This window comes from Eretmochelys imbricata, chromosome 1 (assembly GCF_965152235.1).
Source record: "Eretmochelys imbricata isolate rEreImb1 chromosome 1, rEreImb1.hap1, whole genome shotgun sequence".
NCBI classification, from domain to species: domain Eukaryota; kingdom Metazoa; phylum Chordata; order Testudines; family Cheloniidae; genus Eretmochelys; species Eretmochelys imbricata.
The window spans coordinates 359,964,473-359,977,625 of record NC_135572.1 but is presented as its reverse complement, the minus strand read 5'-3'; the positions used below and the strand labels follow the sequence as shown (position 1 = coordinate 359,977,625).

Here is a 13,153-nt window from a genome sequence, read left to right as displayed (position 1 = left end):
GCCCGGCCCTGGGCACGGGAGAGAACGGGCCCTCAGCCCCCCGCAGCCCCCCGCTAGCCCGCCCTGGGCTCCCCCCACACCCCGCCCCACCAGTGCCCCTCGCTCCCCCCCCGCCAGCCCCGCCCTGGGCACCCCACACACCCCGCTGCCCCTCACTCCCCACCCGCAGCCCCTGCTAGCCCGGCCCTGGGCACGGGAGAGAACGGGCCCTCGCTCCCCCCCCGCCAGCCCCGCCCTGGGCACCCCACACACCCCACTGCCCCTCGCTCCCCCCCCGCAGCCCCCGCCAGCCCCGCCCTGGGCTCCCCCCACGCCCCGCTGCCCCTCGCTCCCCCCCCGCAGCCCCCGCCAGCCCCGCCCTGGGCACCCCACACACCCCACTGCCCTCACTCCCCACCCGCAGCCCCTGCTAGCCCGGCCCTGGGCACGGGAGAGAACGGGCCCTCAGCCCCCCCTGCCAGCCCCCCGCCAGCCCCGCCCTGGGCACCCCACACACCCCACTGCCCCTCACTCCCCACCCGCAGCCCCCGCCAGCCCCGCCCTGGGCTCCCCCACGCCCCGCCCCGCCGGTGCCCCTCGCTCCCCCCCCCGCCAGCCCCGCCCTGGGCACCCCACACACCCCGCTGCCCCTCGCTCCCCCCCCGCCAGCCCCGCCCTGGGCACCCCACACGCCCCGCTGACCCTCGCTCCCCCCCCCACAGCCCCTGCTAGCCCAGCCCTGGGCACGGGAGAGAACGGGCCCTCGCTCCCCCCCCGCCAGCCCCGCCCTGGGCTCCCCCCACGCCCCGCTGCCCCTCACTCCCCACCCGCAGCCCCTGCTAGCCCGGGCCTGGGCTCCCCCCACGCCCCGCTGCCCCTCGCTCCCCCCCCGCAGCCCCTGCTAGCCCGGCCCTGGGCTCCCCCCACGCCCCGCTGCCCCTCGCTCCCCCCCCGCAGCCTCCGCCAGCCCGGCCCTGGGCACGGGAGAGAACGGGCCCTCGCTCCCCCCCCGCACCCCCGCCAGCCCCGCCCTGGGCTCCCCCCACGCCCCGCCCCGCCGGTGCCCCTCGCTCCCCCCCCGCAGCCCCCCGCTAGCCCGCCCTGGGCACCCCACACACCCCGCCCCGCCGGTGCCCCTCGCTCCCCCCCCGCCAGCCCCCGCCAGCCCCGCCCTGGGCTCCCCCCACGCCCCGCCCCGCCGGTGCCCCTCGCTCCCCACCCGCCAGCCCCGCCCTGGGCACCCCCCACGCCCCGCTGCCCCTCACTCCCTACCCGCAGCCCCCCGCCAGCCCCGCCCTGGGCTCCCCGCACGCCCCGCTGCACCGGTGCCCCTCGCACCCCACCCGCAGCCCCCCGCTAGCCCGCCCTGGGCACCCCACATGTCCCGCCCCGCCAGTGCCCCTCGCTCCCCACCCGCAGCGCCTGCTAGCCCGGCCCTGGGCACGGGAGAGAACGGGCCCTCGCTCCCCCCCCGCAGCCCCGCCCTGGGCACCCCACACACCCCGCTGCCCCTCACTCCCCACCCGCAGCCCCCGCCAGCCCGCCCTGGGCACGGGAGAGAACGGGCCCTCGCTCCCCCCCCGCAGCCCCCGCCAGCCCCGCCCTGGGCTCCCCCCACGCCCCGCCCCGCCGGTGCCCCTCGCTCCCCCCCCGCAGCCCCCGCTAGCCCGCCCTGGGCACCCCCCACGCCCCGCTGCCCCTCACTCCCCACCCGCAGCCCCTGCTAGCCCGGCCCTGGGCACGGGAGAGAACGGGCCCTCGCTCCCCCCCCGCAGCCCCCGCCAGCCCCGCCCTGGGCACCCCCCACGCCCCGCTGCCCCTCGCTCCCCCCCCACAGCCCCCCGCTAGCCCGCCCTGGGCACGGGAGAGAACGGGCCCTCGCTCCCCCCCCGCAGCCCCGCCCTGGGCACCCCACACACCCCGCTGCCCCTCGCTCCCCCCCCGCAGCCCCTGCCAGCCCGGCCCTGGGCACGGGAGAGAACGGGCCCTCGCTCCCCCCCCGCAGCCCCCGCCAGCCCCGCCCTGGGCTCCCCCCACGCCCCGCTGCCCCTCGCTCCCCCCCCACAGCCCCTGCTAGCCCGGCCCTGGGCTCCCCCCACGCCCCGCCCCGCCGGTGCCCCTCGCTCCCCCCCCGCAGCCCCCGCTAGCCCGCCCTGGGCTCCCCCCACGCCCCGCCCCGCCGGTGCCCCTCGCTCCCCCCCCGCAGCCCCCGCCAGCCCCGCCCTGGGCTCCCCCCACGCCCCGCTGCCCCTCGCTCCCCCCCCACAGCCCCTGCTAGCCCGGCCCTGGGCTCCCCCCACGCCCCGCCCCGCCGGTGCCCCTCGCTCCCCCCCCGCAGCCCCCGCTAGCCCGCCCTGGGCACCCCCCACGCCCCGCTGCCCCTCGCTCCCCACCCGCAGCCCCTGCTAGCCCGGCCCTGGGCACGGGAGAGAACGGGCCCTCGCTCCCCCCCCGCCAGCCCCGCCCTGGGCTCCCCCCACACCCCGCCCCACCAGTGCCCCTCGCTCCCCACCCGCAGCCCCCGCCAGCCCGGCCCTGGGCACGGGAGAGAACGGGCCCTCGCTCCCCCCCCGCAGCCCCCGCCAGCCCTGCCCTGGGCTCCCCCCACGCCCCGCCCCGCCGGTGCCCCTCGCTCCCCACCCACAGCCCCTGCTAGCCCGGCCCTGGGCTCCCCCCACGCCCCGCCCCGCCGGTGCCCCTCGCTCCCCACCCGCAGCCCCCGCCAGCCCGGCCCTGGGCACCCCCCACGCCCCGCTGCCCCTCACTCCCCCCCCACAGCCCCTGCTAGCCCGGCCCTGGGCACGGGAGAGAACGGGCCCTCGCTCCCCCCCCGCAGCCCCCGCCAGCCCCGCCCTGGGCTCCCCCCACACCCCGCTGCCCCTCACTCCCCACCCGCAGCCCCCGCCAGCCCGCCCTGGGCTCCCCACACACCCCGCTGCCCCTCGCTCCCCCCCCACAGCCCCCGCCAGCCCCGCCCTGGGCTCCCCCCACGCCCCGCCCCGCCGGTGCCCCTCGCTCCCCCCCCCGCAGCCCCCCGCTAGCCCGCCCTGGGCTCCCCCCACGCCCCGCCCCGCCGGTGCCCCTCGCTCCCCACCCGCAGCCCCCGCCAGCCCCGCCCTGGGCACGGGAGAGAACGGGCCCTCGCTCCCCCCCCGCAGCCCCCCGCTAGCCCGCCCTGGGCTCCCCCCACGCCCCGCCCCGCCGGTGCCCCTCGCTCCCCCCCCGCAGCCCCCGCCAGCCCCGCCCTCGGCTCCCCCCACGCCCCGCCCCGCCGGTGCCCCTCGCTCCCCCCCCCGCAGCCCCCGCCAGCCCCGCCCTGGGCTCCCCCCACGCCCCGTCCCGCCGGTGCCCCTCACTCCCCCCCCGCAGCCCCCGCCAGCCCCGCCCTGGGCTCCCCCCACGCCCCGCCCCGCCGGTGCCCCTCGCTCCCCCCCCGCAGCCCCCGCCAGCCCCGCCCTGGGCTCCCCCCACGCCCCGCCCCGCCGGTGCCCCTCGCTCCCCCCCCGCAGCCCCCGCCAGCCCCGCCCTGGGTTCCCCCCACGCCCCGCTGCCCCTCGCTCCCCCCCCACAGCCCCCGCCAGCCCCGCCCTGGGCTCCCCCCACGCCCCGCCCCGCCGGTGCCCCTCACTCCCCCCCCGCAGCCCCCGCCAGCCCCGCCCTGGGCTCCCTCCACGCCCCGCCCCGCCGGTGCCCCTCGCTCCCCACCCGCAGCCCCTGCTAGCCCGGCCCTGGGCTCCCCACACGCCCCGCCCCGCCGGTGCCCCTCGCTCCCCACCCGCAGCCCCCGCCAGCCCCGCCCTGGGCTCCCCCCACGCCCCGCCCCGCCGGTGCCCCTCACTCCCCCCCCCGCAGCCCCTGCTAGCCCGGCCCTGGGCTCCCCACACGCCCCGCCCCGCCGGTGCCCCTCGCTCCCCCCCGCAGCTCCTGCTAGCCCGGCCCTGGGCTCCCCCCACACCCCGCCCCGCCGGTGCCCCTCGCTCCCCCCCCGCAGCCCCTGCTAGCCCCTCCCTGGGCTCCCCACACGCCCCGCTGCCCCTCACTCCCCACCCGCAGCCCCTGCTAGCCCTGCCCTGGGCTCCCCACACGCCCCGCTGCCCCTCACTCCCCACCCGCAGCCCCTGCTAGCCCCGCCCTGGGCTCCCTCCACGCCCCGCCCCGCCGGTGCCCCTCACTCCCCCCCCCGCAGCCCCTGCTAGCCCGGCCCTGGGCTCCCCACACGCCCCGCCCCGCCGGTGCCCCTCGCTCCCCCCCGCAGCTCCTGCTAGCCCGGCCCTGGGCTCCCCCCACACCCCGCCCCGCCGGTGCCCCTCGCTCCCCCCCCGCAGCCCCTGCTAGCCCCTCCCTGGGCTCCCCACACGCCCCGCTGCCCCTCACTCCCCACCCGCAGCCCCTGCTAGCCCTGCCCTGGGCTCCCCACACGCCCCGCCCCGCCGGTGCCCCTCGCACCCCACCCGCAGCCCCCCGCTAGCCCGCCCTGGGCACCCCACATGTCCCGCCCCGCCGGTGCCCCTCGCTCCCCCCCCGCAGCCCCTGCTAGCCCCTCCCTGGGCTCCCCACACGCCCCGCTGCCCCTCACTCCCCACCCGCAGCCCCTGCTAGCCCTGCCCTGGGCTCCCCACACGCCCCGCCCCGCCGGTGCCCCTCGCTCCCCACCCGCAGCCCCTGCTAGCCCGGCCCTGGGCACGGGAGAGAACGGGCCCTCGCTCCCCCCCCGCAGCCCCTGCTAGCCCGGCCCTGGGCTCCCCCCACGCCCCGCCCCGCCGGTGCCCCTCGCTCCCCACCCGCAGCCCCCGCCAGCCCCGCCCTGGGCTCCCCACACGCCCCGTCCCGCCCGTGCCCCTCGCTCCCCACCCGCAGCCCCTGCTAGCCCTGCCCTGGGCACGGGAGAGAACGGGCCCGCAGCCCCCGCCAGCCCCGCCCTGGGCTCCCCTCGCTCCCCCCCCGCAGCCCCTGCTAGCCCGGCCCTGGGCTCCCCCCACGCCCCGCCCCGCCGGTGCCCCTCGCTCCCCACCCGCAGCCCCTGCTAGCCCCTCCCTGGGCTCCCCACACACCCCGCTGCCCCTCACTCCCCACCCGCAGCCCCTGCTAGCCCTGCCCTGGGCTCCCCCCACACCCCACCCCGCCCCGCCAGTGCCCCTCGCTCCCCACCCGCAGCCCCTGCTAGCCCCTCCCTGGGCTCCCCGCACGCCCCACTGCCCCTCACGCCCCACCCGCAGCCCCCTGCTAGCCTCTCCCTGGGCTCCCCGCACGCCCCGCTGCACCGGTGCCCCTCGCACCCCACCCGCAGCCCCCCGCTAGCCCGCCCTGGGCACCCCACATGTCCCGCCCCGCCAGTGCCCCTCGCTCCCCACCCGCAGCGCCTGCTAGCCCGGCCCTGGGCACCCCACATGTCCCGCCCCGCCAGTGCCCCTCGCTCCCCACCCGCAGCGCCCCTCGCTCCCCACCCGCAGCCCCTGCTAGCCCCTCCCTGGGCTCCCCGCACGCCCCACTGCCCCTCACGCCCCACCCGCAGCCCCCTGCTAGCCTCTCCCTGGGCTCCCCGCACGCCCCGCTGCACCGGTGCCCCTCGCACCCCACCCGCAGCCCCCCGCTAGCCCGCCCTGGGCACCCCACATGTCCCGCCCCGCCGGTGCCCCTCGCTCCCCACCCGCAGCCCCTGCTAGCCCGGCCCTGGGCTCCCCCCACACCCCGCCCCACCGGTGCCCCTCGCTCCCCCCCCCCGCAGCCCCTGCTAGCCCCTCCCTGGGCTCCCCACACACCCCGCCGCACCGGTGCCCCTCGCTCCCCACCCGCAGCCCCTGCTAGCCCCTCCCTGGGCTCCCCGCACGCCCCACTGCACCGGTGCCCCTCGCGCCCCACCCGCAGCCCCTGCTAGCCCCGCCTTGGGCTCTGTGAGCTGTCTGGGGGGAAAGCAGAGGGGAGACTGAGATGCTTCCAAGCCCATTACAGGTTCTTTGCTGCCCCAGGGCTGGTGCCCTCTGTGCCCGGGCAGGAGGCCAAGTGTGACCCCCCCATGCCTGACTAATCTAATCTCCTTCTATGATGAGATTACTGGTTCTGTGGATGAGGGGAAAGCAGTGGACGTGTTGTTCCTTGACTTTAGCAAAGCTTTTGACACTGTCTCCCACAGTATTCTTGCCAGCAAGTTAAGGAAGTATGGGCTGGATGAATGCACTATAAGGTGGATAGAAAATTGACTAGATTGTCGGGCTCAACGGGTAGTGATCAATGGCTCCATGTCTAGTTGGCAGCCGATATCAAGTGGAGTGCCCTAGGGGTCAGTCCTGGGGCCGGTTTTGTTCAATATCTTCATAAATGATCTGGAGGATGGTGTGGATTGCACTCTCAGCAAATTTGCGGATGATACTAAACTAGGAGGAGTGGTAGATATGGTGGCAGGTAGGGATAGGATACAGAGGGACCTAGATAAATTGGAGGATTGGGCCAAAAGAAATCTGATGAGGTTCAATAAGGATAAGTGCAAGGTCCTGCACTTAGGACGGAAGAACCCAATGCACAGATACAGACTAGGGACCGAATGGCTAGGCAGCAGTTCTGCGGAAAAGGACCTAGGGGTGACAGTGGACGAGAAGCTGGATATGAGTCAGCAGTGTGCCCTTGTTGCCAAGAAGGCCAATGGCATTTTGGGATATATAAGTAGGGGCATTGCCATCAGATCGAGGGACGTGATTGTCCCCCTCTATTCGACATTGGTGAGGCCTCATCTGGAGTACTGTGTCCAGTTTTGGGCCCCACACTACAAGAAGGATGTGGAAAAATTGGAGAGAGTCCAGCGAAGGGCAACAAAAATGATTAGGGGTCTGGAACACATGACTTATGAGGAGAGGCTGAGGGAACTGGGATTGTTTAGTCTGCAGAAGAGAAGAATGAGGGGGGATTTGATAGCTGCTTTCAACTACCTGAGAGGTGGTTCCAGAGAGGATGGATCTAGACTATTCTCAGTGGTAGAAGAGGACAGGACAAGGAGTAATGATCTCAAGTTGCAGTGGGGGAGGTTCAGGTTGGATATTAGGAAAAACTTTTTCACTAGGAGGGTGGTGAAACACTGGAATGCGTTACCTAGGGAGGTGGTAGAATCTCCTTCCTTAGAAGTTTTTAAGGTCAGGCTTGACAAAGCCCTGGCTGGGATGATTTAATTGGGGCTCGGTCCTGCTTTGAGCAGGGGGTTGGACTAGATGACCTCCTGAGGTCCCTTCCAACCCGGATATTCTATGATTCTATGATCCCCCCCATGCTCTTTAAGCGGGGCTCCCTCCCCTTGCTGACTCTGCGGATAGTTCTCCGGGGCTTGGAGTAGAGGGAGCCGCGATGGTGGTGCCAGAGCCTGGGCGCTGGAGTGAACTGGGGCGTGTGGGGCAGCCCGTGCTCATAGGGGGCCAGCCCCACGTGCTCAGAGCAGCTTGGTGGGCTGGGTGGTGTGGCCGAGGTTACAGCGTCACTAGCAGCTGATGTTCGAGGAGGGGGCTGCCGGGGCAGGGTGCTGAGCCGGGCTGCGGGCCCTGGCTTGTCTCTGGGCAGGTCTCGGGTGGGCTGAGCTGGGGAACGGGGCTGGGGGCAGCGGGGCCATTGGCCATGACCCCATGGTGGAGCCGGCCCCACTGCGCGTGCGGCTGGGGGGCTCTGCCGGGTGCCCCCCTCACCGCTGTGCCCTCCCTGCGCCAGGGAAGCTACCCATCGTGAACGACAGCGACGAGCTGGTGGCTATCATCGCCCGCACGGACCTGAAGAAGAACCGCGACTACCCGCTGGCCTCCAAGGACTCGCGCAAGCAGCTGCTGTGCGGGGCGGCCATCGGCACCCGCGAGGACGACAAGTACCGGCTCGACCTCCTCACGCAGGCCGGCGTCGACGTGGTGGTGCTGGTGGGTACCGGGCTCGGGGGGCTCCCTGCTGCTCCCGGCCCAGCAGCCTCCCTGACCCCCGGCACAGCAAGGGTTAAGGGCCTGAGATCCTTGCACAGCCACGCCAGATGCTTGGCACCTCCCCACCGGGGTCAGATGACCCCCACCCCGCCCCAGATTGGATCATCTGGTGGGCCTGGTGTCTGCCACCCTGGGTCAGATGCTCCCTCCCGTCAGACCTCTTAAACTCCCTGTCTGCCGCCCCAGCCAGAGCAGGGCTGCTGGTCCTTGGAGCAGGGTGCGTGTGGGGATCTTCAACGTGGGGCCAGCCTCCAAGCCTGAGGAGCTGGATTGGTCCCGCACCATTGCGGGCACATGCTCACCGGGATACCAGTTGTTGCGGCGTCCCCGGGCAATGCTCTGGAACTGCTCCCCATGAAGCCAGTCGGGACTCTGGGGCAGTCTCCTTTCTGTGAGCAGCCTGTCCGCAGGACACACAGCTCACCCGGCTTCCCCCTTCCTGGGTCTGACCTCGGAGCCTTCAGCCTCCTCTGCCCCTCTGTGCACTTCCCATAGCGAGTCCGCCCATGTGGGGCTCCTGGGGAAGCCAGAGGGTCCTGCACCCCAACTCCGCAGTCAGACGGGACTCTCGGCCAGCTAGTAAAACAGAGGTTTATTAGACGACAGGAACATGGTCTAACACAGAGTTTGTAGGTGCAGAGAACAGGACCCCTCAGCCGGGTCCCTTTTGGGGGGCAGTGAGCCAGACAACCCCGTCTGCACTTCACTCCATGTTCCAGCCAGCCCCAAACTGAAACTCCCTCCAGCCCCTCCTCCTCTGGGCTTTGTCCCTTTCCCGGGCCAGGAGGGCACCTGATTCCTTTGTTCTCCAACACTTTAGCTCTCGCCTTGCAGGGGGGAAGGGCCCAGGCCATCAGTTGCCAGGAAACAGGGTGTCAGCCATTTATGTGCCCTGGCCCTTTTCTCTGCAACAATTACACCCCCTTACCCAGTTTCAGAGTAGCAGCCGTGTTAGTCTGTATCCTCAAAAAGAAAAGGAAAAGGAGTACTTGTGGCACCTTAGAGAGTAACCAAGCTCACTTCATCGGATGCATACTGTGGAAAGTACAGAAGATGTTTTTATACACACAAACCATGAAAAAATGGATGATTATCACTAAAGGTTCTCTCCCCCCACAAATACAGACTAACACGGCTGTTACTCTGAAACCTGTCAAAAAGAAAAGGAGGACTTGTGGCACCTTAGAGACTAACCAATTTATTTGAGCATGAGCTTTCGTGATTCCTAGGGCCCTTCTAGCCGCCAGGGGCCCCTAGGCCCATCTGCAGTCAGCAGTGGGGGTCAGTGTGGGGGCAGGGCCGGAGCGGTCTCTCCTGCTCCCTTCCTGCTCTGACTGTGGTCTCGTCCCCCCCACAGGACTCCTCCCAGGGCAATTCCGTGTATCAGATCAGCATGATCCATTACATCAAGCAGAAATACCCCGAGCTGCAGGTGATCGGTGGGAATGGTGAGTCTCTGGGGGCCCCAGCCCTGGCCGGCGGGTGCAGGGCGGGGCGCTCAGGGGCCGTGGCTCGGATGGGCACAGCACTGAACACCTGGCTGGTACCTCTATGACCTTGCTCCAGCAAGGGCCGTATGGCGCTGCGTGTGGGGAACCACTGCCGGAACGCCCCACGCGGCACGTCTGGGCCCGGCCTCTGCTCGCTCCCCGGCACGGCTCCAGCGCCCCGCCCAGCACGTCTGGGCCCGGGCCTCTGCTCGCTCCCCGGCACGGCTCCAACGGCTGGGACTGCGCATGGGGCAGGGGAATACGTCCGACCACCCTCTCTCGGGACAAGGCTAGTCTGGGAGCAATAGGCTGTGTGGGACCCATCCCCAGCGGGCTGCACATGTACAAGTCCCACAGGTCGTTGGGGCTGATGAAAGCAGGGATCTTCCGCCCGCCCCTGCACCGAGGGCCCCCCTCAAGCTGAGGGAGCCCCTGCCCCGTTTGTTCTGGGCAGCCGAGTACCACGCTGCTGGTGGCAATTGCTGAGCCTAGGCGGAGCTGGAGCAAGTGCTCGCCGTGCTGGGACCGGAGCTGGTTCACTGAGACCGGGAGTCGTAGCAGACCCTGCCTGCCCAGACTGTTGGAGCAGCCTTGCCCGAGCCAGCAGAGCGTGGCCCGGGGCACTGCCACCTGTCCATCTTCCCCGGCCCGAGAGGCCATGGCAAGTCTCCCAGCCCAAGGCCCCAGTGGGTCCTGCTGCAGGGTGGGGAGAGGGGCTGGGATTCCCGGTCTGAGAGCGGGCCGGGCGGGGCCCTGGACTCTGCCCCGGGCCCGGTGACCAGGTATTTCATGGCTGCCTTTGCTTTCGTCTCCTGTTGGATCCACAGTGGTGACAGCGGCGCAGGCCAAGCACCTGACGGACGCGGGGGTGGATGGTCTGCGCGTGGGCATGGGCTGCGGCTCCATCTGCATCACGCAGGAAGGTAGGGGTGAGCTCCGGGCATCGCGGGCCCTCGCAGCCCCAGCGGGGTCAGCAGTGCCTGGCGGGGCAGGAAGGGCCCGGACCAGTGTCGCGCTGGGCAGAGGCGTAGCTGAGGCTGGGTGGGGGCTGCTCCGCCCCACCCTCCCCTTCCCCCCACACACTGCTGGAGGCCTCCGGGCCCCTGCTCGGGCCAGGCTGGCGCTGCAGGGAACGGCTTCTCCTGTGCGCACGGCTCCTGGCCTTTGTCGGCGGGGCTGACGCCCGCGGCTGGCAGAGGAACCCAGCCCCGTGCGGTGCCCGGCGCGTCAGTGGCCCACCTGTCGCCCCCCACGCCTGCCCTGGTGCTGACGCTCCTGTCCCTGGCTGCAGTGATGGCGTGCGGCAGGCCCCAGGGCACGGCCGTGTACAAGGTGGCAGAGTACGCCCGCAGGTTCGGCGTGCCTGTGATCGCGGATGGCGGCATCCAGACGGTGGGGCATGTGGTGAAGGCGCTGTCTCTAGGAGCCTCTACGGGTGAGTGCGACTGTCGCCGTGGGGCCAGCCTGCCTGCCCCCTCCCTGTGCAGTCAGTGCCCCGGGTGGCACTGGGGGATGCTGTCCTGAGGGGATGGGGCAGGGGCTCAGCAGGGGGCGATCTCCCCTCCCGGGCGGTGCTGGCTGCGGCGTGCCACGGCTGGGTGCATGAAATACCACGTGCCTTGGGTTGTTGGATTCCACAGGCGAATTCCCTCCACGCTGGGGGTGCTGGCCCCCGAGTCTTCAGGCAGACGCCCAATACGGGCTGGCCCCTGCGCCCCCAGACAGCCCCGTTCGGCCCTGACGTGGCGATTACTGCAGGCATGGGGACGGGGGGCTTGGGAGCTGGGCAGCCGGGCACCCGTTGTGGGCTCGGGGGCTGCGGTCGAGCCCAGGTGTGCTCGGGGGGGGGGGGGGGCCCGGTCTCTGCTGTGGCACTAATGTCACCCGTTCTCTGCCCCTCTCCCCGGCGCCCGGGCAGTGATGATGGGCTCCCTGCTGGCGGCCACCACGGAGGCCCCGGGCGAGTATTTCTTCTCCGACGGCGTGAGGCTGAAGAAATACCGGGGGATGGGCTCGCTCGACGCCATGGAGAAGAACAGCAGCAGCCAGAAGCGATACTTCAGGTATGGGGCAGGGGCAGGGGCAGGGCCCCTCCGTCCAGCCTGGGGTGGGGGCCGGGAACGCAGCCTGCCCGGCAGGCGCTGATACAGCTCGGGGTGGGGCCCGGGGGCAGTAGGGCAGCTGGGGGGGCAGGGGCGGGCAGGCTGGAGGCAGGATCCCGTTGGGGAGCAGAGGCTGGCGCGGGGCCCCCCATAACAGCCTCCGTGTTCTTCCCCCCAGCGAAGGGGATAAGGTGAAGGTGGCGCAGGGCGTCTCCGGCTCCATCCAGGACAAGGGCTCCATCCAGAAGTTCGTCCCATACCTGATTGCGGGCATTCAGCACGGCTGCCAGGACATCGGGGCCAGGAGCCTCTCCATCCTCCGGTGAGGGGCCAGGCTGCGGTTCTCACTCAGCCCTAGGCAGGCTGTCCTGGGAGGGGCCTGCCTGGGGCCGCCCTGGGGCTGGGGCCTCTGAGAAAATCAGCCCCGCCTGGCCCCAGCAAGATCCTGGGCTGTCCCCTCCCAGGGAGGGGGAGACAGGTGGCATCTGAGGGGTGGGGAGCCAAGCTGGGGGAAGCAGCTGAGCTCCCCGCCCCAGTGCTCATCCCCCCAGACGGCGCTGAGGGCGTCTCACACGGACGGTGGCCACAGCGCCCGGGGGTGCCACGGGACGGGAGAGGCCAAGGGGCGGCTGACCAGGCCCTGTGACACGTGGGGGCTGGTCCGGGGCCCCGTTAGCTGGGCAGTTACGTCACTGAGTCCCGGGGCTCTGGTAGCAGGGCCCTGGGTGGGGTTAGATCCCTGTGACAGGTCGCAGTTACTGCCTGGGGCCAGGACACCGTAGCAGGGCCAACGCAGCTGGGCAGCCTTGTCGTGGCACCTGTGTGGGCTGGCCTGGGCCAGGTTGCCGTGGGGGGGATGGCGCAGCCTGGGCCAAGCCAGGTTGCCATGGGCGCCAGCATGGGGCCTGGCGGGTTGCTCTGGCAGACTCGCTCGTGTGCGCGCTCTGCCCTGTCCCCCGCGTGCCCCCTGGGCCGGTCGCAGGTGCCTCTGCCTCACTCCTAGCCGCGCTGTCTCTGCTTGCCAGTTCCATGATGTACTCGGGCGAGCTGAAGTTTGAGAAGAGAACCATGTCGGCCCAGATCGAAGGCGGCGTCCACGGCCTCCACTCGTAAGTGCCCTGCTGCTTCCCTGCCCCTGCCCCGGCTCTGGCTGCTGCTTGGCAGCCTGTGGTTACCCAGGATGCGGTGCACGGCCTGGGGGGCGTCCCTGCATTTCCTGACTGGCTGGGGGGCTGGGTGCAGGCAGGGGCCCCCCTGTGACCCTGCAGCCCCCCGGGCAGCCAGCTCAGTGCCCCCCGTCAGTGCCCAGCTCCCCACCGTGCACTGGCAGCCGCGACCATCCCAAAGGTTCCTCTGCCCCCTTCACCGTGTGCCGACCAGGATCCTTCTCCTCCCACCCTCTCTTGCCCCGACGCTCACTGCCGTGCCAATCTGGCATGGGGTGCGCTGTGGTAGCGCCGGGGTGCCCTACTCATGGATCAGCCCCCCGGGCGCTAGGTGCTGTACAAACACACGTTGGGAGGGTGCTCCTAGTCCCCAGGAGCTCAGCGTCTCTGGGTGAGACAAGAGACACCAGATGGAAACAGGCAGAGTGGAAAGGGTGGGTCAGCCGTATGGCCGGTGGTTGAACAGCTGCCTG

At 71.9% G+C, this 13,153-nt stretch overlaps 1 protein-coding gene across 6 annotated transcripts in view; it reads left to right on the top strand.

The window, feature by feature from the left end:
• The window catches only part of IMPDH1 (inosine monophosphate dehydrogenase 1), a 58,130-nt gene that overhangs the window by 30,999 nt on the left and 13,978 nt on the right, over window positions 1-13,153 (top strand). For 3 of the 6 annotated variants that reach the window (XM_077837939.1, XM_077837956.1, XM_077837982.1), the window contains 7 exons: window positions 7,663-7,862; window positions 9,280-9,371; window positions 10,232-10,335; window positions 10,704-10,847; window positions 11,331-11,475; window positions 11,693-11,836; window positions 12,540-12,623. In XM_077837939.1, the coding sequence (XP_077694065.1) occupies window positions 7,663-7,862; window positions 9,280-9,371; window positions 10,232-10,335; window positions 10,704-10,847; window positions 11,331-11,475; window positions 11,693-11,836; window positions 12,540-12,623 (913 nt within the window). Of the gene's footprint in view, window positions 1-7,662; window positions 7,863-9,279; window positions 9,372-10,231; window positions 10,336-10,703; window positions 10,848-11,330; window positions 11,476-11,692; window positions 11,837-12,539; window positions 12,628-13,153 lie in introns of those variants that run through there. The other 3 variants (XM_077837948.1, XM_077837965.1, XM_077837974.1) reach the window with 3 other exon arrangements.